The sequence below is a fragment of the Nyctereutes procyonoides genome, unplaced genomic scaffold, assembly GCF_905146905.1.
Source record: "Nyctereutes procyonoides isolate TBG_1078 unplaced genomic scaffold, NYPRO_anot_genome, whole genome shotgun sequence".
In the NCBI taxonomy this organism is placed as follows: domain Eukaryota; kingdom Metazoa; phylum Chordata; class Mammalia; order Carnivora; family Canidae; genus Nyctereutes; species Nyctereutes procyonoides.
In genome coordinates, this window is record NW_026575144.1 from 14834892 (window position 1) to 14862710 (window position 27819).

Below are 27819 nucleotides of genomic sequence, written 5' to 3' on the forward strand. Positions count from 1 at the left end.
CACATAAAGTCCATATATTGCAATTAATTGACATATTTCTTAAGTTTCTTTTAATCTGTTTGTTCTCCCTCAGTGTGTTTTATTTGTTGAAGAAACAGACTTATTTGACAGTAGGGTTCCCCACTGTCTAGATTTGGGGAGCCACACCCTGGGAATGTCATTTGGCATGTTCCTGAGTCTTCTGCTTTCCTATGAATTAGGGGTTGGACATAGTTATCATCCCTAGATTGGGGATACTCTTCACTCAGTCTCCCTTTAAGACCTCCTCTTTCTCTTTAATTTTAGGGTTCTATATTTTTATTAGAGTTTAATATTTTTTGTAGGCTTTATGCCCAACGTGGAGCTTGAGCTCACAACCCCAAGATCAAGAACTGCATGCTCCACCAGCTTAGCTAGCCAGGTGCCTCTAGAGTTTAATCTATTATTTATTGTTCATTATATGTGTTGTTTCCTTATCTATGAGTTTGAGTTTTTCTCCCTTCCTGAAGAAATAACAATGCCAATATGCCTGTTTTCTTTCCCTATTCTCTATCATTTTTATCTCCCTCTTTTCTACCTCTCCTTCCCAGACCCTTCAGTAAATGGCAGAATAGACAAATTATGTGATGTGAGCTAACTGGAGTTAAGCAACATTTAAAAAATATGTTATCAAAATACAATTAGAAAGTGAAGTAAAATCAAATTATGTGAATATTTGATGCCGATAGGCACCTATACCTATAGGCCCTTCTCTTCACCAAAATATGAAGGCTAAGTTGGCCAGGAGTGTTGACCTCAAAGATGTCTCAGTGAAGTGAAAAAAAAAAACATTTTTTTAAAAAGATTTTATTTATTTATTCATGAGAGACACAGATTGAGAGGGAGAGAGGCAGAGACACAGGCAGAGGGAGAAGCAGGCTTCACGCGGGGAGCCTGACATGGGACTTGATCCCGGCTCTCCAGGACTATACCCTGGGCTGAAGGCGGCACTAAACCGCTGAGCCACCTGGGCTGCCTGAAAAAAAACTTTTTTTTTTTAAAGGACTTTATTAATCCTTGTCAATTTTTAAATTTTCTTCATAGATCTCATATTTGGATTCTGGCTACATGATAATGAATGACACTTTGACATCAGATGTCATTGGTCGACGAGTTGAAGTTAATGGAGAACATGCAACAGTGCGATTTTCTGGTATTGTCCCTCCTGTGGCAGGTAATTTATAATTGTGTGTGTGTGTGTGTGCGTGTATGTATTTATTTATTTTAGAGTTTCTTTGTAGTGCTTTGTAACAATGATTTTGAAGAAACTAACAACCAATTTATAGATGCTTCCTGTATGCAATTATTGTGTTTGGGTAATAATATCCTGTGTTATTCTATGGTTTTATTGAATTTTACACTTATCTAATTATTTAGTGTTCCTATTTTATATTTAACCTTAAAATATCTTGTGAGTAAACTTTAAACAGTAACTAATAATCTTGAATTATCATATCCTAACCTCAAAAACTAAGAATTTTTGGAAATTTCTTTTGTCACTAATCCCTGTGTATATGTAAGTAAAGCAGTTTAAATTAATATGCATATGATTTTGTGATATCTTTTTTCATGTATTATTTGATACACACTTATGGTTTTTTTATAGTTTTTTTTAAAGATTTTATTTATTTGAGAGAGAGAGAAAGAGAGAGAGCAGGTGCATGAATGGGGGGAGGGGCTGAGAGAGAGGGAGAAGCAGGTTCTCCATTGAGCAGGAAGCCTGATGCAGGGCTCTACTCCAGGACCCTAAGATCATGACCTGAGCCAAAGGCAGATGCTTAACTGACTGAGCCACCCAGGCACCCCCCGGTAGCATCATTTTGTTTACATTTTTTAATTGAGATATAATTGACATATGACAGTATATTAGTTTCAGGTATACAAAATAATAACTTGATATTTGTATATATTGCAAAATGATCCCAAGATAGATCTAATTAACATCCATCACCATACATAGTTACAGAGGGTTTTTTTTTTCTTTTAGGCAATATCATTGTGTTATTTTTTAATTTATTATTTTAATTTCAGTATAGTTTACATACATTGTTATGTTGGTTTCAAGTGTACCATATAGTGATTCAACAATCCTATGCATTACTCAGTGCTTGTCAAGATAAGTGTATTCTTAATCTCCTTCATGTAGTTTACCCATCCCCCCCACCCATCTCCCTTCTGGTAACCATCAGATTGTTCTCCTTGGTTAGTGTGTGTGTGTGTGTGTGTGTGTGTGTGTGTATACTACCACCTCTTTTTTATTCATTTGTCAACTGATGGACACTTGGGCTACTTCCATAATTTGGCTATTGTAAATAATGCTGCAGTAAACATAAGGATGCTCATATCTTTTTGAATTAATGGTTTCGTATTCTTTGGATAAATACCCAGTAGTGGAATTACTGGATCATAGGGTAGGTCTATTTTTAACTTTTTGAGGAACCTCCCGTACTATTTTCCACAGTGGCTGCACCATTTGGCATTCCCACCAACAGTACATGAGGGTTCCTTTTTCTCCACATCCTCACCAACACTTGTTTCTTATGTTTTGATGTTAGTCATTCCAACAGGTGTGAGGTGATATTGCAATGCGGTTGTGATTTGTATTTCCCTGATGTCGAGGGGTGTTGAACATCTTTTCATGGGTCTGTTGGTCATTGGAATGTCTTCTTTGGAGAAATGTCTATTTGTGTCTTCCCATTTTTAAACTGGATTATTTTGGGGTTTTTTGTGTGTTGAGTTGTATAAGTTCTTTATATATTGTGGATACTAACCCTTTATCAGATATGTCATTTGCAAATATCTTTTCCAGTTCTATAGATTACCTTTGTTTCCTTCTCTCTGCAGAAGCTTTTTATTTTTTTAAGTTTTTACTTTTAAGTAATCTCTACACCCAACATGGGGCTTGAAATTACAACCCTGATCAAGAGTTGCATGCTCATATAGAGGTTCCTCAAAAAGTTAAAACTAGAATTACCCTACATCCAGCAATTGCACTACTAAGTAATTATCCAAAGGGAACAAAGATAGTGATTTGAAGGGGTATACACACCCCAGTGTTTATAGCAGCAATGTCCTCAATAGCCTAACTATGGAAAGAGCCCAAATGTCCATTCATGCAGGAATGGATAAAGAAGGGCACACACATACACACACTGGAATATTACTCAGCCATCAAAAAGAATGAAATCTTGCCATTTGCAATAATGTGGATGGAATTAGAGTGTATTAAGCTAAGCAAAATTAGAGAAAGATGAATACCATATGACTTCACTCATGTGAAATTTAATAAAACAGATGAATGTAGCATAATGGAAGGAAAAACAGATAATAAAGTAAGATAAAAACAGAGAGGGAGGGAAACCATAAAAGACTCTTAACTATAGAGAACAAACTGAGGGTTGCTGGAGGAGAGATGGTTGGTGGGATGGGGTCATTGGGAGATGGGCATTAAGGAGGGCACTTGATGAAATGGTGGTATATGCAACTGATGAATCACTAAATTCTACGCCTGGAACAAGTAATACTATATGTTAACTAACTTGAATTAAAAAGGAAAAAGAAAAGTTGCATGCTCCATTGACTGAGCCAGCCAGGTGCCCTTGTGATATAGTCTGAACAAAAGTTTCAACTGACCTGTGGGCAATTCTGAAGACAGGATAGCCCTTCAGAGATTTTCCTGAGAAGAGGGGCTGGGCATTTATACCTGTGATGATCTATCGTGGAAAGGGGATGCCAGGCACTTTTTTTAGTGGAGACAGTTCTTAGAAGTGGGCTCATAGTTGAGGGCTAATTGCCAGAAGCTGGTATTCTCAGCGGATGGTGGGCATAAATCCCACTTTCTAAAGGCAGATTGGAGTAGCACATCACAAATTCAGTAATACAGATGGAAGCTATTTCATGGTAATTTAGGGAATATGAAGTGGTACATATTATTTTCACTTATTAAATTGCCTGTTAGTTTGACATTTCCTACATATATTTATTATCAGGTAAGTTTTCCCCCTCAAATTATAATTCTGCAAAGAAAGAGCTTCTGTGTATTTACTCTATTAATTATCTCATCATATGGGACATTCTCTATTACTTTACCTCAATTGGTGCTACTTTGAATTTCTTTTAGAAGTCAACAGATGAAATTGGTACAAAGATGCAAAGAAATTGAACACAGATTTAGTAATTACTCCTGGGGCTGTTTCACTGGATGTTGTAGGGCTGTTGTGATAAATAAATAAATGAAGGTGTTTGAAGCATTTAGACTAGTTATCGGCACATAGTGTTAGCTATTGTTGTAGATAAACATTTTAAAAATTTACTTAAAAAAGAAGGAAAGCAATTGTAATGTTTTGCAAATGGCTTGGGTTGGAAATTTAATTTCCTGAGATCATGTTCAGGTTTCTTGATATGCATAGTATCATATCCAGGTTTTTTTTTCATTTTTTAATTTTAATTTAAAAAATATTTATTTCAGGGATCCTTGGGTGGCGCAGTGGTTTAGCGCCTGACTTTGGCCCAGGGCACGATCCTGGAGACCCGGGATCAAATCCCACGTCAGGCTCCCTGCATGGAGCCTGCTTCTCCCTCTGCCTATGTCCCTGCCTCTCTCTCTCTCTCTCTCTCTCTCTCTCTCTCTCTCTCTCTCTCTGTGTGTGTGACTATCATAAATAAATTAAATTTTTAAAAAAATTTATTTCAGAGGGAGAGCGCAAGTATGTGTGAGCATGTGCTTGGTGGGGAGGGGCAAAGGGAAAGGGAGATAAAATCAAAGTCTCAAGCAGACTGTACTGAACACTGTGCTGATGTGGGGCTCTGTCCCACAACCCTGAGACTATGATCTGAGCTGAAAGCAAGAGTTGGATGCTTAAAAAAAAAAGGGGGGGGGGGATCCCTGGGTGGTGCAGCGGTTTGGCGTCTGCCTTTGGCCCAGGGTGCGATCCTGGAGACCCGGGATCGAATCCCACATCGGGCTCCCGGTGTATGGAGCCTGCTTCTCCCTCTGCCTGTGTCTCTGCCTCTCTCTCTCTCACTGTGTGCCTATCATAAATAAATAAAAAACAAAAAAAAATAAAAAAAAAAGAGTTGGATGCTTAACCAACTGTGCCACCCAGGAGCCGCCATATGCAGATTTTAAAAAGTGTTTAAATGAAGAGGATATGCTGTAATGGGCATATGTTTTTATCTTATTTTATTTTTCCTTCCCTGTCCCTATGTTCATCTGTTTTATTTCCTCCCCTTAGAACAAAGATGTCCCAAGACTTGAAAGCATTATGTTCAGGTACATGGCAAAGAAGAATTAGGGTTGCTAATCACCTGACTTTAGGATAGGGAGATTATCCAGGTGGGCTCAGTGTAATCCTGAGGATCCTTGGAAGTAGAAGCAGAAGAGGGCAGTGCTGGAATGGAGTGTTCTAAGAAAGTTTTGACTGGCCAGTGTGGGCTTTGAAGATGGATGGGGGTCGAGAAGCCAAAGAATGTGTGCAGCCTCTAGAAGCTGGAGAAGGCAAGGCAACAAATTCTCCTCTGTAATCTCTGAAAGGGAACACAGCTCTGCAACACCTTGATTTTAGTTCAGTGAGACTGTCCTCAGGCTTCTTTTTATTTTCTTTTAAAGATTTTATTTATTCATTTGAGAGAGAGAGAAACACCCAGAGAGCATGAGCGGGGAGGTGGGGGGGTGGGGGGGGGAATAGTGGAAGAAAGAAAAGCAGACTCCCCACTGAGCAGGGAGCTTGACATGGGGCTGGGTCCCAGGACCCTGAGATCATGACCTGAGCTGAAGGCAGATGCTCAATCAACTGAGCCACTTAGGCACCCTGTCTTCAGTTCTGACCTCCAAAACTGTAAGACAATAAATTTGTGGGGGCGCCTGGGCAGCTCAACCAGTTAAGCATCTTTTCTTTGGCTCAGGTCATGATTTCAGGGTCCTGGGATTAAGTTCTGTCCAGCTCCCTGCTCAGCAGGGAGCCTACTTCTCCTTCTCCCTCTGCCACTCCCCCTTCCCGCTACTTGATTGAGTTCCCTTGCTCACTCTGCTATCTCTCCTAGATAAATAAAAAATCTTAAAAAAAAATTGTATGGTTGTATAGCAGCAATAGGAAACTGATATAGCCTAGATAATTGTGTGAGGTATTCTAAAATCATCCTTAGTGAATATAGTCAGATGCTAACTTCAAACATGTTATAACTGTATTTGAAGAGTCTGATTAGAATTGTTTTATTAATGTAGGAGTGAGGAAGCACTTTTTCTAAATTAATTTGTATCATGTGATGGTTAACTGATTTAATTAATGAAATAGTATCAGTAGATCTTTGATTAATATTACATTTATATGCTTAAAATTATATATTCATTACTGGATATTCTTGTATCCATATACTTGGAGTTGCTGCAGATCAATCAATATATACATTATATTTTTATTTCTTCTTGGGTGATTGTCTTCATGGTTCTTTGCCCTTAGTTATTGTTTTGTAATATTTTTATGGTAACAAATCTGGTATTACTGTCTACCTATATACAGTGACTAAAGTAAATGGCCCTACAGTATTTTGGTTTCCATTTATTCTGTAGTAACAATGTTAATTTTAAATATAATAGTTGAAACATATTTCTTCTAAGTTCTTATGGAGATTTTATTTATTTATTTATTTATTTTTAAGATTTTATTTATTTATTCATGAGAGACAGAGGGGCAGAGACATAGGCAGAGGGAGAAGCAGGCTCCCTGCAGGGAGACCTATGTGGGACTCAATCCCAGGACCCTGAGATCATGACCTGAGCTGAAGGCAGATGCTTAGCTGACTAAGCCACCCAGGCACCACTTTTCTTGTGTTTTAAAGGACCATTATAATTCCCATGATGAAAGAAAAAAAAAGAAAAGGGTGTCTGGATGGCTCAGTCGGTTGAGCACTTGCCTTCAACTCAGGTCATGATCCTGGTCCCTGCTCAGTGGGAGTCTGCTTCTCTCTCTACTCTCACCCTACTCATGCTTACACGTTCTCTCTCTCTCCCTCTGTCTGTGTCTCTCAAATAAATAAAATCTTTAGGGAAAAAATGCAGATTTTTTTTTTTAGGTCTTGGATGATGTTTTTAATATACTTATATAACAATACTTTCTTATAGTTTCATTTAGTAACAGCACTCACTAATCTTCTGGGCCAACTTTGACTCCTTGCTGCTGTTTCCTTTTTTTGTTTGTTTGTTTAGTATCAAAATAATGTATGAGTGTGGTAAAATATAGTGCCTAAGGACTTACGATGAAAAGCAGTAGTGTCCAGCTGGTGGGTGTTTTTTTCACTGATTGGTTGTCGGTGTTTTCTTGGTTAAGCCTATTTAATTGAGGTCACATATATCTTTTCAGTTATGAGATGTTTTCTTCCAAGATTATCTTGGATAATTTTTACCCTTCCATTTTTCCTGCTTTTTCTTTCTGGCACTCCTGTTGGCTGCATATGGGATTTCCTAGATTCATCTTCCACATTCCTTTTTTTCTTCCTTACATTTGGTTTGAAAAAATTGTGTTTGTCTTCTAAAATTTCCCATGTTTTGGATTCTTCTGATTACATCCACATAATGTTATTAACATGTGCTTCTGTCTGTACATTTCCTATAAATTCGTAGTTTTATATATGGTTTATTAGATTTAGGCTTGATATCTCTTTTTTTTGTATCAATATTCTTTAGTTGATGTGTACTTCAGTCAGGAGGCACATAATGTTTGGCAGTATCACTTTTTGTGATGTTAGCAGCTCTTGATGAACATTTTTATATGGATTATTAGGGGTTGTCAAGATGGTAGAATTCTAATAATTTTCTTTTATCATTCTTCTGATGGACAGCTTATATCATGGAAAATTTGTGTTAATTCCGTGCTTTCCAAAATAATTGGGTGCTTGAAAGGCAGGAGATAAATGTTAGATTTTTTTTCTTTTATTTATTAATCTTCATTAAGATGAATTGATTGACTTAGAAAACCAATGAATTTTTAAAAATCTTTATAAAGTCATGGGTTTGGGATCCCTGGGTGGGGCAGCGGTTTGGCGCCTGCCTTTGGCTCAGGGCGCGATCCTGGAGACCCGGGATCGAATCCCATATCAGGCTCCCGGTGCATGGAGCCTGCTTCTCCCTCTGCCTGTGTCTCTGCCTCTCTCTCTCTCTCTCTGTGTGACTATCAGAAATAAATAAATTAAAAAAATTAAAAAAAAATTAAAAAAAAATAAAGTCATGGGTTTAAAAATATTTGATCTGTTTGAGTCCATTGCTGTTATCCTTATTGATGCTCAAATTGTCCCTTATTTGGCCAGCAGGAATCCCTTCAGATTGATTTATGAGTCCTTTTTTTTTTTTAAAGATTTTATTTATTTATTTATTTATTAGGGAGAAAGAGGCAGGAGAGGGAGAAGTGGACTCCCCACTGAGCAGGGAGCTGGATGCTGTACTCGATCGCAGGACCCTGAGATCATGGTCTGAGCTGAAGGAGATGCTTAACCAGTTGAGCCACCCAGGTGCCCACATCTCGCACGGCAATTTCTCCAAAGGCCTGCCTTTTTTCTTTTTTTTTTAAGTGGCCAATAGTATTTGAAGGCCATAACCTGACCTCTAGGGGTGTTAATTCCTGATGGGTTGGTTGTTGTTTCTAGGCTATTTTTAGTCGACACAGCTATATTTGTTTATATATATTAATTCCTAGAATTAGAATGGGTTTAAGGAGGACGTGTATTTTTTTAGTACTTGTTATAAAAGTTTCAAACATAGAGCAGAGAATAGTATAAGGAATACTTGTATATACTTGTATGTCAATTTAACATTGCTAACATTCTGCCTTATTTGCTTCATCACTTTTAATTTTTTGCCTAAGCATTTTAAACAAAATGATATGCACAGTAGCATTTCATCTCTAAATACTTCACCGTGTATCTCGAAAAAGTAACATTTTCTTACAGAATAGTATGTACACTTCAAACTCAAATTTTGATTCATATTATGTTGGTGAATAGAGTTCTTTTATGGTTTATGTAAGCCAATCAATAAACCAGATTATTGAAAAACTTTGTCCTAATTAACTTCGTGGTTTATAGTCTTTGAAGATTACTCCTAAGGTGGCATGCATCTATTCTTTAAAATGGATAATCATATAGTCCTTCAAAATGATAGGTCTTCCTTTTTTAGTGTGGTTGACATGCACAGGTGTACAACATAGCGATTGGACAACTCTGTAGTTATGCTATGCTCACTGCAAGTGTAGCTACCATTTGTCACCGTACAGTGCTACTACAATACCATTGACTGTATTCCGTACCCTGACCTTTCATCTCCATGACTCGCTCATTCCATAACTAGAAGCCTGTACCTCCCACTCCCCTTCAGCCATCTTTCCCATCCCCCCAAATGCCCCTTCCTTCAAGTTCTCTATGGGTCTGTTTCTGCTTGGTTTATTTCGATTTTTAGATTCCTTGTGAAGTCGTGATATTTGTTTTTCTCTGTCTGACTTATTTCAGCAAAATTTTAGGTGTTTTAACCTGTTTATACCATTAAAATTCTGCACTATCCTTTGTCTTGATTAATTTTATGTATTTTATCTTTATATTTAATTTTTTTTAAGAGAGCACGTGCATGTGAGTGAGGGTGATATGGGATGTGGGGTGGCGGGGGAGGGGCAGGGGCAGAAGGAGAGTAGCCTCCATGCCAGTGGCCTTGATCTCATGACCCTGAGATCATAACCTGAGCTGAAACCAAGAGTCAGATGCTTATCCAACTGAGCCACCTAAGTGCCCCTTTTTTTATTAATTTTAGATGTGAGTTTCTTATTCCCTCATATAAAGAAAATCTGAGTCTAATTGTTACTGTTATACTTTTTTTTTTGCCAAAGAAGAAAGTTGTTTATTTAACATTTTAAGGCTTTTGTAGCATTTATTTATCCACTTTAGGTTTTTGACATTATTAATGAGTTGAGTTATATTGCCCAAGGTATTTCTTTTTTTTAAGTGATCTCTGTGCCCAGCGTGGGGCCTGAACTCACTTCCCTGAGATCAAGAGTCACATGCTCTATGGACTGAGCGAGCCAGGTGCCTCTAAAGTATTTCACAGCTTTTATTGAACTAATACATATATTGAGAATCAGAGTCAAGACAAATTATTTGGTAGCAAATTTCTACATGAAATATGTATAACAGTGCTGTTCTTTAAGAAATTTTCAGGTGAATCATGCTTTTGTCCTCCTACCACAGCAAATAGAAATGTATATGTGTGTTTAAATGTGGTGATGACAGGATATGTTTTCATGTTCTGGGAGTTGATGGAAGAAATGGCTAAAGTTACTACTTGTTGTCTAGAAGAACATTTAAACATTGTGTTAAAGCCAAAGTTGTTGGGGTGCCTGGGCGGCTCAGTTGGTTAAGCATCTGCCTTCGGCTTAGGTCATGATCCCAGGGTCCTGGGATGGAGCCCCATGTAGGGCTCTTTGCTCAGTGGGGAGCCTGCTTCTCTCCCTCTGCCTGCTGCTCCCCCTGCTTGTGGTCTCTCTCTCTCTCTCTCTCTCTCTCTCTAATAAATGAATAAAATCTTAAAAAAACAAAAACCACCCAAAATTGTTGTCTTTGACAGACACAAGATAGAATTCAGATGAAAAATCATAAATAGTGTAACTTAAATAAGTAATGCATTTAATTATTTCAGGATGCTTTTTATAGCTTATTTAGTACTGGTGTGTAGCCCTGCTTAAAATTGGTGGCAGATTTTATTATAGGAGTGATAGGCACTTGGTAATTTGTAACTTCAAGTGTTTTAGGCCCCTGGTCATTCCATATTTATAGATGCAAAAAATTTGGTACTCAAGTGTGTACTTGTTTGAGGCTTTGGACAGATGTGGGATTGCTTCCTGAGAGAGAATGATTGCTCCTGAGTGGTATTTCTGTAGCTCACATTTGCACTAAAGTGGATGGCCCTCTACTTTGAAGGGTCGTTACGATGTTAGATATTATTGGTTTTGCTGTTCTTATTGTTGTGAATCAGGAAAAAAAAAAAAAACCTCTTTTCTCAGAACAACTTCATTTCCATCTATAGGAAAATCATCATAGAATATTGATTTTTGTTAGAGTGTGGTACTCATTGTCATCTGTCAGGAAATTTATGTATAAATTTAAAAATCTATTAATTTACAGCCCTCAGGGCCAGAAAGTGTGGTCGTTAATAAATTAAACTTTATCCTTCTCAACCCTGTGCCTTATATTTGGATTAGCAATATATGATACCTTCTCTTAGTTTGAAATTGTTGTCATTTCACTGTAATTAGAAACCTAGCCAAGATAACATCTGTTGAAGAAGGGAAGTCTAATGCAGTGTGCCTGGGGTATTTGTTAAAAATATAAATTCTCGGGAGCTGGTAGAGGCTGTGTAGCGTCGCTGTTACTCTGAGAACAGTCGGTAGCGGGGTGCAAAAATGCAGAGCAATAAAACCTTTAACTTGGAGAAGCAAAACCATACTCCAAGGAAGCATCATCAGCATCACCACCAGCAGCACCACCAGCAGCAACAGCAGCAGCCACCACCGCCACCAATACCTGCAAATGGGCAACAAGCCAGCAGCCAAAATGAAGGCTTGACTATTGACCTGAAGAATTTTAGGAAACCAGGAGAGAAGACCTTCACCCAACGTAGCTGGCTCTTGGTGGGCAATCTTCCTCCTGATATCACTGAAGAGGAGATGAGGAAACTATTTGAGAAATATGGGAAAGCAGGCGAAGTCTTCATTCATAAGGATAAGGGCTTTGGCTTTATCTGCTTGGAAACACGAACCTTAGCGGAGATTGCCAAAGTAGAATTGGACAACATGTCATTTTGTGGAAAGCAGCTGCGTGTGCGCTTTGCCTGCCGTAGTGCATCCCTTACAGTCTGAAACCTTCCTCAGTATGTTTCCAATGAACTGCTGGAGGAAGCCTTTTCCGTGTTTGGCCAGGTGGAGAGGGCTGTAGTCATCGTGGATGATCGAGGAAGGCCCTCAGGAAAAGGCATTGTTGAATTCTCAGGGAAGCCAGCTGCTCGGAAAGCTCTGGACAGGTGCAGCGAAGGCTCCTTCTTGCTAACCACATTTCCTCGGCCTGTGACTGTGGAGCCCATGGACCAGTTGGATGATGAAGAGGGACTTCCAGAGAAACTGGTTATAAAGAATCAGCAATTTCACAAGGAGCGAGAGCAGCCACCCAGATTTGCACAGCCTGGCTCCTCTGAGTATGAGGATGCCATGCGCTGGGAGGCACAGATTGAGATGGAGAAGCAGCAGCAGGACCAAGTGGACTGCAACATCAAGGAAGCTCGTGAGAAGCTGGAGATGGAGGCTGCTCGCCATGAGGACCAGGTCATGCTAATGAGACAGGATTTGATGAGGCGTCAAGAAGAACTTAGGAGGATGGAAGAGCTGCACAACCAAGAAGTGCAAAAACGAAAGCAACTGGAGCTCAGGCAAGAGGAGGAGCGCAGGCGCCGAGAAGAGATGCAGCGGCAACGGGAAGAAATGATGCGGCAACAGCAGGAAGGATTCAAGGGAACATTCCCTGATGTGAGAGAACAGGAGATACGGATGGGGCAGATGGCTATGGGAGGTGCTATGGGCATAAACAATAGAGGTGCCATGCCCCCTGCTCCAGTGCCAGCTGGTACCCCAGCTCCTCCAGGACCTGCCACTATGATGCCAGATGGAACCTTGGGATTGACCCCACCAATAACTGAACGCTTTGGCCAGGCTGCTACAATGGAAGGAATTGGGGCAATTGGTGGAACCCCTCCTGCATTCAACTGTGCAGCTCCTGGAGCTGAATTTGCTCCAAACAAACATCGCTGATACTAATAAAAATTTCAATGTCTAGTTTCCCAAAAACCCTTAAAAGGACCCTTTTTGGACTAGCCAGAATTCTGCCCTGGAAAAGTGTTAGGGATTCCTCCCAATAGTTAGGTCTTCCTTGCCTGTACTACTTTGAGGGAGTTTACTGGAGGCTGAAGGCAAGGGAGGGGCGATATTTAACAAATCAGTTCTGTGTGGTATATCGTTTAACTAATTGATTCTGTGTGGTGCATTCCTGAAGTCTCATGTGATTGTTGAGGGTCTTGAGGGGGGGTGTGTGGAACCATGGCAAAATGGATCCAGTTAGAGCCCCCATTAATCTTGATCATTCCATTCTTGTCCATCCTGTTCTTTTTGCTTTCTCATTCTTATATCCTCCAACCCCATAGACACTGCCACATATACCACAAAAACAAGCATCCCCCTATGACCTTAGCCCCATTTCATTCACTCACAGGTGGGAATTCAGGCAAATGTCCACAGAGGTCACAGACAACATACATATGATTCTGTTATATCCAGTATATTACCCCTTCATGTTCTAAGGAAGACCTTTCTCTTAGAGATTTTCATTTTAGTGTATCTTTAAAAAATCTTGTGTTAAGTTGCCTCCATCTTTTTTCTGGGTAAGGACAACCCAGGAATGGCCCTTTTATGTCTATGATGCTGTTCACAGCTTTTGATAGTCCTAGTACAATGTTGGGAACAGGGTTGCTGTATGCTGAAGGTCAGACAGTAGCTCTTAGCCTTGCCTATCTTAGGTAGTTATGCTTTGCATTTTTTTTATTGGTGTACCATGTTTGATTGGTCCCTGATACCTTTGGAGTTTTTCTGAGAAATGGAGCAGTAATGCAGCATCAACTTATTAAAATATGTTTTAAGTCTTTAAAAAAATAAATAAAATAAAAATATAAATTCTCAGATTCTATATCCAGAGATTCTTTTTTTTTTTTTTTTTTTTTTTTTTTTAAGATTTTCTTCATAAGAGACAGAGACATAGGTAGAGGGAGAAGCAGGCTCCCTTCAGGGAGCCTGATGCAGAACTTGATCCCAGGATCCCGAGATCATGACCTGAGCCAAAGGCAGACACATTCAACCACTGAGCCACCCAGGTGCCCTATATCCAGAGATTCTAATTGAGTAGGCTGGAGTTATGGCTTAGGACTCATTTTTTTAGCATGCTCTCTCGAAGATTCTGATTCCACACTTTTGAGAATGGTTGAGTGTTTATTCCTTAGGAATAGCCACTTGTGCAACACCAGTGATTATGTGGTAAAGCTGTTACCAGGTAGGATGTGTTCATCATTAGCTAATTTGATGCTCCTTATCCAAGCACTCTTGGGACAATTGACTATCAGCTTAGGGACAGGGAAACGTTTTCTTCTAATGAACTAAGAAGTTTCTTCTTTTATAAAATCTGTTTATTTGAGAGAGAGATAGTGAGAGACAGGACAAGTGGGGGGCGGGGCAAGGGGCAGAGGGAGAGCCCTGATACGGGGCTTGACCCCAGGACCCTGGGATCGTGACCTGAGCCGAGGGCAGACGCTTCACCGACTGAGCCACCCAGGCACCCCAAACAAAAGTTTCTACTACTGGTCAAGAGAATTGCATCTTTTTCTTGTTGCAAGGAAGGCCAGAGCTAGATTTTACGACATTGCTATTTTTTCAGTAATTCTCTGCTTTTTAAGTGCTTTTTATCCCTCCTTCCCATCACCCCCTTTTTGTTAATGGGTTTTAATCTCCCTGCACCTTTTCCCTGATTTTTTTTAAATTATAAATTATTGCAAATGTTTTTTTTTAGACATACAGAATACAAAAGCAAAAGACTGCTTCCAGGTGACAATGACATGTTCCTAGAGCACAACTGCCTTAGGATAGCGCTGAAGACAAACCTAATTTCAGAGAACCTGAGGCAGTTTAGACAAATCTTGTAATTGTGTGATTTCAGCCACTGAGATATCGAAACTTTGACTTTGTTTCAGCTATGAGCTGTTGTCAGTAGTTGAAGGCTCTAAACATGTGCCCTCTCTGAGGAGAGTAATTTTGTAAAGACCAACACCAAATGAATCAGATTAGTAACATTGCTTAATAGAGATGGAAGATTCTGTATTTCTCATAATCACCCAAAGTCCGTTATTTACATTAGACTTCCACTCTGGGTGGTGTACGTTTTATGGGTTATGACAAATGTACAATGACTTCATCCACCATTATAATATTGCATAAGATAGTTTCAGTGGGCTAACAATTCTCTGTGCTTTGCCTGTTCATCTCTTCCTCCTCCCTAAACCCGGTAACCCCTGATAATTGTCTCTATAGTTTTGCCTTTTTTTCCTGCCACTTAGTAATGTGCATTTAAATTTCCTCCTTATCTTTTTATGGCTTGATAGCTCATTTCTTTTTAATGCTAAATAATATTCCATTGTCTGGAGGTATCACAGTTTGTCCATGCTTCCAGTTGTGGCAATTATGAAGAAAGCTGCTATAAATGTCTGTGTGGGGACGCCTGGGTGGCTCAGCAGTTGAGTATCTGCCTTTGGCTCGGGGCGTGATCTCGGAGTCTCGGGATTGAGTTCTGCATCAGGCTTCTTGCATGGAGCCTGCTTCTCCCTCTGCTGTATCTCTGCCTCTCTCTCTGTCTTTCATGAATAGATAAATAAAATCTATTTAAAAAAGTCTGTGTGCCGGCTCTTGTGTGGACATAACTCATTGGGTAGATACCAAGAAATATGATTGCTGGTTCATTGAATTCATCATTTTTAATTCTTGTTTTAGTGAAGTACCTGATCACAATTGGTTTTTCATGTGTCTTGATGTCCAGGGACAGAATGAATCACCCCTCCTGGCCAGACTGTTTAGGCTTGGGTTTTATTTATCATTGTAGATTAATAAACCTATATTCTAGTGTCCGTTTCAGTCTTTTGCATTTTTGAATTTAGTAGATTAGGGCCTTACCACCTGTGGTATAGAGAAGGCAGGAGCCTGGATCTTACAGTGTTGGAATCTGACTGATGAGTTTGGTCCCGCCTAGCTGCCACTTCTGTCTACTTTCTCATCTCTACTGGCTCTGTACTTGCTACGCTGTCTTCAGTGGATGGAGTGATAGCTTGCTAAGCAAGAGGTATGCTTCATCAGAGTTACAGCTGATGACAGTTGCACGCTGGCCCTGCTCTTTCTACCTGTATTTGAGAAGTGACTTGTTCCTTGCAGTATGAAAGCATGGCCTTCTTAGTAATGTCCATCAACTCAATTCTTTCTGATGCTTTTATGATGAATAACCTTACTTATATTTATTTCTTATATAAAGGCCTTTGACAAAAAGTGGATTAAGCACAGAAGAATTGTGTATGTGCTAAGAATTTGGTCTTTTTTTTTTTTTTGCTATGTTATTTTAGCAAGCATGACATAATAAAATATACTTGGTCTCTGCCTCAGGTTCCTGACACAAAGCTCCTCAAACCCATGTAACTTTGTATGTGATAGGGTGCGAGGATCATATTTTGTTTTTTAATCTTGAAAATAAAAACTGCCAGGGTGCCTGGGTGGCTCAGTTGCTTAAGCATCTGCTTTTGGCTTAGGTCGTGATCCCACGGTCCTGGGATTGAGCCCTGCATTGGGCTCCCTGCTCAGTGGGGAGTCTGCTTCTCCCTTTTCTGCTACCTCTTCCCTTGCTTGTGCTCACTCTCTGTCTCTCAAATGAATAAATAAAATCTTTTTAAAAACCCCACAAAACTGCCAGGGGGTACCTGGATTGTGCTCAGTCCTTTGAGCCTCTGATTCTTGATTTTGGCTCAGGTCATGATTTCAGGGTCCTGGGATTAAGCCCTAACTCTGACGGGCTTCTGACCAGTCTCTCCATCTCTCTCTGTCCTTCCCCCTGCTCGCACTCTCTATCTAAAATAGATCTTAAAAAAAATAATAAAAATAAAAATTTCCAGTTATTTTACCAGCAAAAGATGGGCTTATTTAGGGGTGCCTGGCTGGCTTAGTTGGTAGAGCATGTGACTCTTGATCTTGGGATCATGAGTTTAAGCCCTATGTTGGGTATGGAGATTACCTAAAAACATGACTATTAAAAAAAAAAAAGATAGGCTTTTTAGGAATAAAAGAATTGCAATCCAGGGCAAATAAACTGGCAAGGGACACCTGGGTGGCTCAGCAGTTGAGTGTCTGCCTTAGGCTCAGGGCGTGATCCCGGGGTCCTGGGATCAAGTCCCACATGGGGCTCCCCCCAGGGAGCCTGCTTCTCCCTCTGCCTGTGTCTCTGCCTTTCTCTCTCTGCGTCTTTCATGAATAAATAAACAAAATCTTTAAAAAATAAAAACCAATAAACTGGCAAAACCCAGGCAAATCAGAGGGAATAAAAGGAGAGGCATGCTTTTTTAAGGAGGAAAGGGGTATGTTGGGAAGGCTGTTATAAATTACAAGTCCATTAGAATGAACTGGGAGTTCATAGTAGGGTGGCTTTTCATTGGCTGAGCTACTGCCCAGAGTATAAAGTCTCTCTTCTTCTGGAATTGTAGAGTAGTATCTGGGTGCAAGGTTAAGTTCGGTTCTTCCTGTTGGGTCTGCAGCTGACTACCAGTGATGGTAGGGCATGAGAGCTCCCTCTGTGAAATCACCTGGACTACATTTTAGTGAAATTTTCTATTCCTGATTTTCATATGTTCTAATATTCAGTCTTAAGCTCCCCCGTTCCTGACACCAAGAGCTTCTAAAGAAGGCCCTTGGAATCTCCAGAGAGGAGTGTCTTTTTGTAGGCTAATGATGACTGGTGGTCAGGGTCCCCTAGAGAGCTTCAGGATGGGAGCTTATCACCAGAAAGAATACCCCTTAATTAGGAGCTTGGAACTTTCAGCCTCACCGCTACCCTCAGGTGGGGCAGCGGGGAGTTGGGTGGTGGTGGGGAAAAGGGGCTGGAGATCAGTAGTCACTCATGCCTACCTGAGGAAGTCTCCATGAAAATCCCTAAACTGTGGATTTGGGAGGGCTTCTGGGTTGGTGAACACACCCACATGCTGAGAGGGTGGTGTACCTCAAACCATAGGGACAGACCCCTGTGCTTAAGACCCTTCTGGACTTCTGCCTGGGTACCTCTTCATGTAGCTGTTCATCTGTTCTTTGTTATGTCTTTTATAATTAACTGGTAAATGTAAGAGTTTTCTTGATTTCTGTAAGCAGTTTTAGCAAATTATCAAACCTGAGTATGGAATGTGGAACCCCCGATTTATAGCCGGTTGCTGGATGTAGAAACTCCTGATTTATAGCTGATTTATAGTCCAGGTGACAGCCTGGGACTTGTGACTGGCATCTGAAATGGGGGCATTCTTCTAGGACTGAGCCCTTAATCTGTGGGGTCTGCACTCATCTGGCCAGTTAGTATCAGTTTAGAGTTAAACTGTAGGACACCCAGTTCATGTCTGCCAAGAATTGAAGAATTACTTGGTGTGGAAAAAACCAACACATCTGATAACAGAAGTGCTGTGAGATTGGAGGAAGAAAGTTTTTCCTTTAGGAAGTAACATATTTCCCTGAGCTTCTATTACTTATCTTTAAAATCCAGATCCCATCTCTCCACGCTGATTAAATAGGGTTCTCAGGAGGAACAGGATAAAGTTCAAGCTCTTTGCTGTGTCTGCAAGAGATTTACATTAGGAAGCAGCCTCTATTCACCGCTGCTAGTCTTTTTCTCCTGCCCCCAGCTCCTGCCCCTACCCCTGCGCTACACCTCCAGCTGTAGCTGTGCATGATTTTTTGAGGTTTCCTGAACAGATCCTGAGCTGTATTATGCCTTGGCCTCTGCTCTTCTCCCTTCTGTTACTACTGCATGTCTTTTCTACACTCACACCCCCAACAGTATGAAAGGTCTTATCTGTGCTTCCATAATGCCTGCACTCACTTTTATTTCAAGATTTATTCTTTGTACGATGGTTGCCATGTATCCTTGTTAGAAATCTTTGAGATGTTTTGCAGCAAGAAACGGTCTTATTTATTTTCTATTCTATTCATTTTTCTTTATTATTTACTTCCTTTTACTTTCTGTTGGTTTGATTTGCCGTAACATGTTGAGATAGATGATTTTGTTTTAAAGATTTTATTCGTTTATTTGACAGAGCATAAGCAGGGGGAGTGGCTGGCAGAGGGAGAGGGAGAAGCAGGCTTCCTACTCAATGCAGAGATGTGGGCTTCAATCCCAGGACCCTGGGATCATGACCTGAGCCAAAGGCAGATGCTTAACCAACTGAGCCACATAGGCATCCCCCCCTAGATGATTATTTTTAATCTGCTATCTAGCCTATACATTTAAATCTATAAGTTTCTCTCAAAGTGTACCTTGTGCCTATATTCCCCAAATTTTGATGTATAGTATTTTTTTCATTCTGCTCAAAGTATTTTCTAATTTACATTGGGCTTTTTTTTTTTTAAAGACTTATTTGACGGAAAAAAAAAAAAGATTTATTTGAGGGATGCCTGGGTGGCTCAGCAGTTGAGTGTCTGCCTTTGGCTCAGGGCACGATCCTGGTCCCGGGATCGAGTCCCACGTCTGGCTCCCTGCGAGGAGCCTGCTTCTCTCTGCTTGTGTCTTTGCCTCTCTCTCTGTATCTCTCATGAATAGATAAATAAAATCTTAAAAAAAAAAAAGATTTATTTGAGAGAGAGAAAGCATGCATGTGGCGGGGATGGGGGTGGGGTGGGGAGAAGGAGAGGGAGATAGAATCTCCACCAGACTCTCTGCTGAGCACAGGAGCCTGACGTGGGGCTCCATCCCAGGACCCTGAGAATATAATCTGAGCAGAAATCAAATTTGGATGCTCAACTGACTGCGCCACCCAGGTGTCCCCATGCTTCCATTTTTTGATGCAAGGTAATTTTGAATGATATGGCTTGATTTCTGTACATATGAGGATTTTCTAATAAACCTTTCATTATTGACTTCTAGCTGAATTCCACTGTGTAGAGAAGCTACTCTGTGATTTCAGTCTTTTATATTATATTTTTATTCTGGTAAAATGCTCAGAAATTGTTATCAATTATAAATTGTTATCAATTTACATTTTTTTTTACATTTTTTAAGTGTGTAGTTCAGTGGCATTGGGTGCATTCATATTGTTGTGCAAGCATCACCACCATCCATCTCCAGAACATTATTATCTTTCCAAAGTGAAATTTCATACTCATTAAACAGTAGTTTCTCATTCTCCCCTCTCTTGCCAGTCCCTAGCAACCACCATTCTACTTCTGTCTCTTAGGAATTTGACTGTGGTATTTTTTTTTCATTTTATTTTATTTTATTTTATTTATTTATTTATTTATTTTTTTTAGTTTTTAATATATTTTAGAGAGCACACGCATGCGAGCAGGGAAGTGGAGTGGAGGGGGAGATGGAGGGAAAGAATCTCAAGCAGACTCTGCGCCACCGTAGGGCTTGATCTCATGACCCTGAGATCATGATCTGAGCCGAAATCAAGAGTGGGATGTTTAACCTACAGAGACCCCCAGGCGCCCCTGTGGTATTTATCTTTTATGACTGGCATAGCTCACTGAGATATCTCACTGGCATATCTCAGGGTTCATCTATGCTGCAGCATGTGTCAGAACTTCCTTCCTTTTAAAGGCTGAATAATAGTCTGTTGTATACATGAAACACATCAAAAAGAATAAAATACTTAGGAATTAACCAGGGAGGTGAAATGAAATGAAAACTATAAAACGTTGCTGAAAGAAATTAAGCACAAATTAAAGGAAAGACATCCCGTGCTCCTTGATTGGAAGAGTTACTATTATTAAAGTGTCAGTACTACCCAAAGCAATCTACAGATTCTGTTTGATCCCTATAAAAATCCCAGTGACAGTTTCTGCTGACTCAATCAGAACATTTAGTTGTTTCTTGTTTCACATTTTTTAAAAAATTTATTTATTTTTTTTACTTATTTATGATAGTCACAGAGAGAGAAAGAGAGAGAGGCAGAGACACAGGCAGAGGGAGAAGCAGGCTCCATGCACTGGGAGCCCGACGTGGGATTCGATCCCGGGTCTCCAGGATCGCTCCCTGGGCCAAAGGCAGGCGCCAAACCGCTGCGCCACCCAGGGATCCCTCTTGTTTTACATTTTTGTTGATAATTTGGGTTTATATCTACCATCTTACTATTTGCTTTCTATTTGTCTTGCCTGTGCTCTTTTTTCTCTTTTTTGTTCCTATTCTCACCCCCCTTTTATTGGGTTATTTTTTAACACTATTTTTCCTCTCTATTAATCATACCTTTTTTGTTATTAAGTAATTATCATGGAGGCCAAAACACGCATCTTTGACCTACAAAGTCTAATTAGTAATTTTACTTCTTCCTGGACTCATGCAAAGACTTTAGAATACTTGAATAGTAATTTTTGCTTACACGCTTCCTAACTCCAGTTGGGCATTTTAATCTTTGTGCATATAAAGCACCAAGGACTGATATTAGTTTGTATAGTTTTTATTAATTTAGATTTATCCATGTATTTACCCTTTTCTGGCCTTTTATTCCCCTTTGTATCCTAGGATTTCATTGGGGATAATTTTCTTTAAAAAATAAAAAGATTTTATTTATTTATTCATGAGAGACACACACACACACACAGAGAGAGAGAAAGACAGAGAGAGAGAGAGGCAGAGACACAGGCAGAGGGAGAAGCAGGCTCCATGCTGGGAACCCAACTTGGGACTTGATCCTGGGTCTCCAGGATCATGCCCTGGGCTGAAGGTGGCGCTAAACCACTGAGCCACCCAGGCTGCCCTTATAATTTTCTTTTTACTTGAAGATCACTCCTATTAATTTTTCTTTACTGAAATTGTGTTTTTAAAATTTTTAAATTGTGGTTACATGCACATGAAATATAAAATTTGCCATTTCAACCATTTTTTATTAAAAATTCTTAGTTGTAAAAAAATTATTGTTATAAAATATATAACAAAACTTACCATTTTAATCTTTTTTGAATAGACTTTATTTTTTAGACTAGATTTAAGTTCACAGCAAAATTGAATAGCAGGTAGAGAGATTTCCTCCTGCCCCCACACATACATAGTGTCCCCCATTACCAATGTCCCTCACTGGGGGGCACATTTTTTGCAGTTGATTAACCTGTATCGATAAACCATTATTGCTCAAAGTCCATTGAACTCTTGGTGTTGTATATTCTGTTGGTTTGGAAAAATTTATATTGACCTGTATCATACAGAGTTGGTTCACCACCTTAAAAATTCTCTGTGCCCCACCTATTCATCTCTTCCTAACCCCTAATGATTTTAACGTGTTAAAATATTTAGTTATAAAATATACATAACACAAAAAATATACATAACATAAAATTTATCATCTTAACCTTTTGGTTTTTTTAATCTTAACCATTTTTAAGTGTTTAGGAAAATAGTGACTACTCTAGGTACCACATATATGTAGAATCATTCAGTATTTGTCCTTTCAGGGTGGCTTATTTCATTTAACAAAATGTTTTCAAGGTTTATCCGTGTAGCATGTGTGAGAACTTCATTCCTTTTTATGGCTGAATATTCCATTGTGTGTATATTACATTTTATCTCTACATCTGTTGATGGATATTTGGGTTATTTCTGCTTTTTGGCTATTGTGGGTAATGACACAATGAACATTGGCGTACAAGCATGAGTCTTTTTTAATGCTTTTGGTTATATGCCTATAAGTAGAACTGATTAGTTGTATGGTAATTCTACATTTAGCCTTTTCAGGAACCACCAAAATGTTTTCCACAGTGGCAACATCATTTTATGTTCTCACCAGCAGTGTATGAGCATTCCAGTTTTTCCACATCCTTGCCAGCATTTGTGACTCTCCATTATTTTGATTATAGGTGTATTATTAAGTGTGAAGTGATATCTCATTGTGGTTTTGATTTGGATTTCCGTAATGCTTAATGATGAGCATCTTTTCATGTGTTTATTGGCTATTTATGTATCTTTGGAGAAATGTCTATCCAAGTCCTTTGTCCATTTTTCAGTAGAGTTGTCTTTTTTTTTTTAAGTTTGTAAAACTCCAGTTAACTAATGTACAGTGTTGTATTAGTTTCAGGTGTGCAATATAGTGATTCAAATTTCCATACATCACTCTGTGCTCATCATGACAAGTACCCTCCTTAATCCCCATCACCTATTTCACCCATCCCCCACCCATCTCCCCTCTGGTGACCATCAGTTCTCTATAATTAAGCGTCTGCTTCTTCATTTGTCTCTTTTTTTTCCCCATTTGCTTATTTGTTTTGTTTCTTAAATTCCGCATGAGTGAAATCATATAGTATTTGTCTTTCTCTGACTTATTTTTCTTAGCATTATATTCTCTGGCCCAATCCATGTCATTGCAAATGGCAAGATTTCATTCTTTTTTTTTTATTTCATTCTTTTTTATGGCTGAGTAATAGTCCATTGTATATATAGGCTACATCTTCTTTATCCATTCATCAATTGATGGACACTTGGCTGCCTCCATATTTTGGCTATTCAGAATAATGTTGCCATAAACATAATGATACATGTATCCCTTTGGATTAGTGTTTTCGTATTTTCGGGGTAAATGCCCAATAGTGTGATTGCTAGATCTTACAGTAGTTCTATTTTTAACATTTTGAGGAACCTCCATACTGTTTTCCCTAGTAGCTGCACCAGTTTGAATTCCCATCAACAGTGCAAGAGGGTTCCTTTTTCTCCACATCCTTACCAACACCTGTTGTTTCTTGTGTTGCTGATTTTAGCCATTCTGACAAGTGTGAGACATGCAGGTGGCCAACAGACACATGAAAAGATGTTCAGCATCACTTACCACTAGGGAAATGCAAATCAGAACTACAGTTGGGTTGTCTTTTTGTTGTTGAATTTTAGTTGTTTTTAATATTCTAGATATTAAGCACTTATCACAGTAGTGATTTGTAAGTATTTTCTCCCATTCTATAGGTTGTCTTTTCACATTCTTGATAATGTCCTTTGCACATAAATGTTTAATTTTTATGAAGTCCAGTTTATTTTTTCTTTTGTTGCTTGTGCTTTTGGTATTATAATCCAAGAATCCATTGCCAAATCCATGGTCCTGAAGATTTATCTCTAGTTTTCTCTAAGTGTTTTATGATTTAGCTCCTATATTTAGGTTAATGATCTATGTTGGGTTGTGAGGTAGGGGTCCTATGATATAAGGTATCCATTTTTTTTTTTTGCATGAGCATATCTAGTTGTCCTAGCACCATTTTTTTGAAGAGTCTGTCCTTTCCCCATTGGGCATTTTTGTAAAAAATCAATTGACCGCTTTTGGGTTCACTTTTGGTCTCTAAATTCTATTCCATTTGTCTAGATGTCATCTATCCTTTTGCCTGTTTTGATTACAGTAGCTTTATAGTAAGTTTGAAACTGGACACTGTGAGTCCTTTGATTTTGTATATCAAAATTGTTTTGGCTATTCAGGGTCACTTGTTCACTTTCACTTTTTTTTAAAAGATTTTATTTATTCATGACAGAGAGAGAGAGAGGCAGAGACACAGGCAGAGGGAGAAGCAGGCTCCATGCCGGAAGCCCAACCTGGGACCTGATCCCGGGACTCCAGGATCACGCCCCGGGCCAAAGGCAGGCGCCAAACCACTGAGCAACCCAGGGATCCCCTCACTTTCACTTTTTGAGGGATATTTTCACCAATTACAGTGTTCCAGAACCCTAGTTACTTTCTTTCAGTATTTTGAAGATATCATTCATCTTCTGGCTTTTACTGTTTTAATGGAGAAGTCAGCTGTTGGTCTGGTTGTTCTTCTTTGAAGGTAATCTGTTTCCTCTTCCCCACCCTCAGCTGAATTAGGATTTTTCTTGTTGTCTTTGGTAGATGTCGGTTTTACCCTAATGTGTTTGGAGTAGTTTTCTTTGCATTTTTAGTTTGGTGTTTTTTGAGGTTTTTGAAACTGTGGTTTGATGACTTTCTTTAGTTTTATAATATTATCAGGCACTATTTCTTCAAAGGTTGCTTCTTGCACAATCTCTCCTCTCTTTTTGGGCCTCCAGTTACATATAAAGTAGAGCTTTTCGGGGTACCCTCTGTATCTCTTCACTCTGTTCTGTGTATTTCACCCCTTCGTCACTGTACATCATTTTCAATTTTTTTCTGACCTATTTTTAAATAAGTCACAATATAATATATTTTAAAACTCTTATCATTGGAATATAATTTGAGTTGTGTTTTTTGAGTTCCAGAATTTTTATTTAGGGTTCAAAAATACAGTTTTAAAATTTCTTGCTGAGGGCAGCCCGGGTGGCTCAGCGGTTTAGTGCTGCCTTCAGCCCAGGGTGTGATCCTGGAGACCCAGAATCGAGTCCCACGTTGGGCTCCCTGCGTGGAGCCTGCTTCTCCCTCTGCCTCTCTCTCTCCTCTCTGTGTTTCTCATGAATAAATAAATAAAATAGTTTAAAAAATAATAAAATAAAATAAAATTTCTTGCTGAAATTACAAGCTCATCTTTTATTTTCCTGAAAATATTAAACTAGTTAACACTCCATTATGCAGATGCCTGATGAGCATGTTGGCTGTTGTTTTCCTTGGTTCTCAGTCACAGAGTCTTTGTCTTTTTCCATATTTGGATATTTTTGTTAGAGTGCCAGATGTGATGATGAAAAATTATAATTTGAGCTTTGCAATAGTGTTATTTTTCTCCAGAGCAGACCGAAATTTATTCTGGCAGATAGGGTGAGTAGCAATCCCAGATCACTTTAAACTTATCTGAGAATGAGATTACTTGAAGTTGGCCTTGAATCCCTACAAGGGCTAGTTTATTTAGTGCTAATTCCTCCTTACTCTCAGAATGAAGACATTTTGAGCCCCATACAAATCCTAGAGAGTTTCTCAGCAATTTTCACCTTCTCTGGGGGGCTGTGATTTTCTGTATTGATTTCTTAGCCCCTGAAATCTGTCCAAAGCTCTCTTCAGCTTTTTAGCTTCTTATATCAAAATTATCAGTTGCCTCAAGGGGAAAAGATTGCTCTAAATGCTTATTAGCTCAACTCTTTGGGTTTCCCTCTTTTCCTACATGTTGGCCATGTAATTCTTCACTACCTTGGTAGCTCTCTAGGATGTACACATATTTTAAAAATTGTAGTAAATAGACATAACTAAATTGACCATTTTAACCATTTTTAAGTATATAGTTCAATGGTATTAAGCACATTAACATTGTCATGCAGCCCTAACCACCGTGTATCTGGAACCCTTTATTTTATGTAACTAGAACTCTGTACCCATTAAATAATGATTCCCCATTCTCTTCTCCCCTTAGCCCCCGACAACCTCCGTTTTACTTTTGGTCTCTCTAAATTTGACTGCTCTAAGTGTCTTATATATGTAGAATCCTATATTGTCTTTTTGTGTCTGGCCCATGTCATTTTAGCATAGTATCTTCAGAGCTCAACCATGCTGTAGCATATCTGAGAATTTCATTCGTTTTCAAGGCTGAATAATATTCTGTTGTATGGATATAACACATTTTGTGTGTCCATTCATCATTAATGGACACTTGGGTTCCTTCCACCTTTTGGCTATTGTGTATAATGCTGCTGTGAATATAGATATATACATGTCTGAGTCCCTGCTTTCAGTCCTTTTAGGCATATGCCCAGAAGTGGAATTGCTAGATCATACAGTAATTCTTTGTTTAGCTTTTTGAGGAAGTATTCTATTGTTTCCCATAATGGCTGCAGCATTTTACATTGCCATCAGCAATGCACAAGGGTTCTTATTTTTTCCACACCCTCACCAGCACTTGTTTTTTTGTTTTTAACTTTTGCCATCATAATTGATGTCAAATGATTTTCAGAAGTAGTTTATCTAACTATGCTGGTTTTCACCAGGAGTGCTGATCCAGAAGTGAAACTTTCCACCTTTCTTTTGCACCTAACACGGTGCTGTATACATAGTAGAAGGAAGGAGGGAAGGTAAAAGGAAATGCTCTGGGAGCACCTGGGTGGTACAGTCAGTTAAGCCTCTGCTTTTGGCTCAGGTCATGATCCTAGGGTCCTGGGATGGAGCCCTGTGTCAGGCTTCCTGCTCAGTGGGGAGCCTGCCTCTCCCTCAGCTCCTCCCCTGCTGTGTTCTCTCTCGCTCAGTTTCTCCCCCCCAACTCCCCCCCTCCCTCCCTCCTTCTCCCCGTCAAATAAATAAATAAATAAAATATTTAAAGAAAAAGAAAGAAAACGCTCTGGAGACTGTGAGGTGGCATACCAAATATGAGGTATGAGTCATAGACAGTGAAGTGTGATGGATAAGCCTTAGCTTCTGGAGTTAGAATGACCTGGGTTTGAAGTTGTGTGACTTTCAGCAAGTTATTTTACCTATGTTGAATAAGGATGCTATTTACATATAGATTTTTATTTTATGCAAAGCAGTTTAGTAGACTAGGAATCTAAAAACTTGTATTTGGGAATTGGTAAAAAGAAGGTAACAATATCTGCTTTGCAAAAATGAAATGTCTCTTGTGAGGATAACATGAATTAATGTGAAGAAAAGTTTCTGGCATTTAGTAAGTGCTCAGTAAGTTTTAGCTATTGTTTCCTACAGTTGTAGTTTTCATTGGCTTTTGAACCAAATGTGTTATCATATTTGCTCAGTGCAGTCTTGAGTCCAATGTTAACTTGCCCCTTTTCAAAAGATCTTTTTCTCCCCCAGTGGTGTCTGTGTGATAGAGTTTCCATTGCCTACTGTATTTGCTTGCAGAAAAAAGGAACATTAATTATTTCTGTCATCACTTAATCCTCATTTGGTTTTTCTTTTTTCTGTCTCCCACCCCACCCCCATTTGGTTTTTCTTATTCTGCTAGGACTCTGGTTAGGAGTAGAATGGGATAATCCTGAGAGAGGAAAGCATGATGGAAGCCACGACGGGACTGTGTATTTTAAATGCAGGTAAGTTCTCATTATGAATTTGCATGGTTATTGGGATAA

The 27819-nt window shown here is 39.2% G+C and overlaps 1 protein-coding gene and 1 pseudogene across 5 annotated transcripts in view; both read left to right on the forward strand.

The window, feature by feature from the left end:
* The window catches only part of TBCE (tubulin folding cofactor E), a 78770-nt gene that overhangs the window by 16778 nt on the left and 34173 nt on the right, over positions 1 to 27819 (forward strand). For all 5 annotated transcript variants that reach the window (XM_055308809.1, XM_055308808.1, XM_055308807.1 and 2 more), the window contains 2 exons: positions 1063 to 1192; positions 27696 to 27780. In XM_055308809.1, coding sequence (XP_055164784.1) covers positions 1087 to 1192; positions 27696 to 27780 — 191 coding nt within the window. In that variant the 5' untranslated portion in view covers positions 1063 to 1086. The remainder of the gene's footprint in view (positions 1 to 1062; positions 1193 to 27695; positions 27781 to 27819) is intronic.
* Positions 11433 to 12851, forward strand: LOC129499099 (non-POU domain-containing octamer-binding protein-like; annotated as a pseudogene).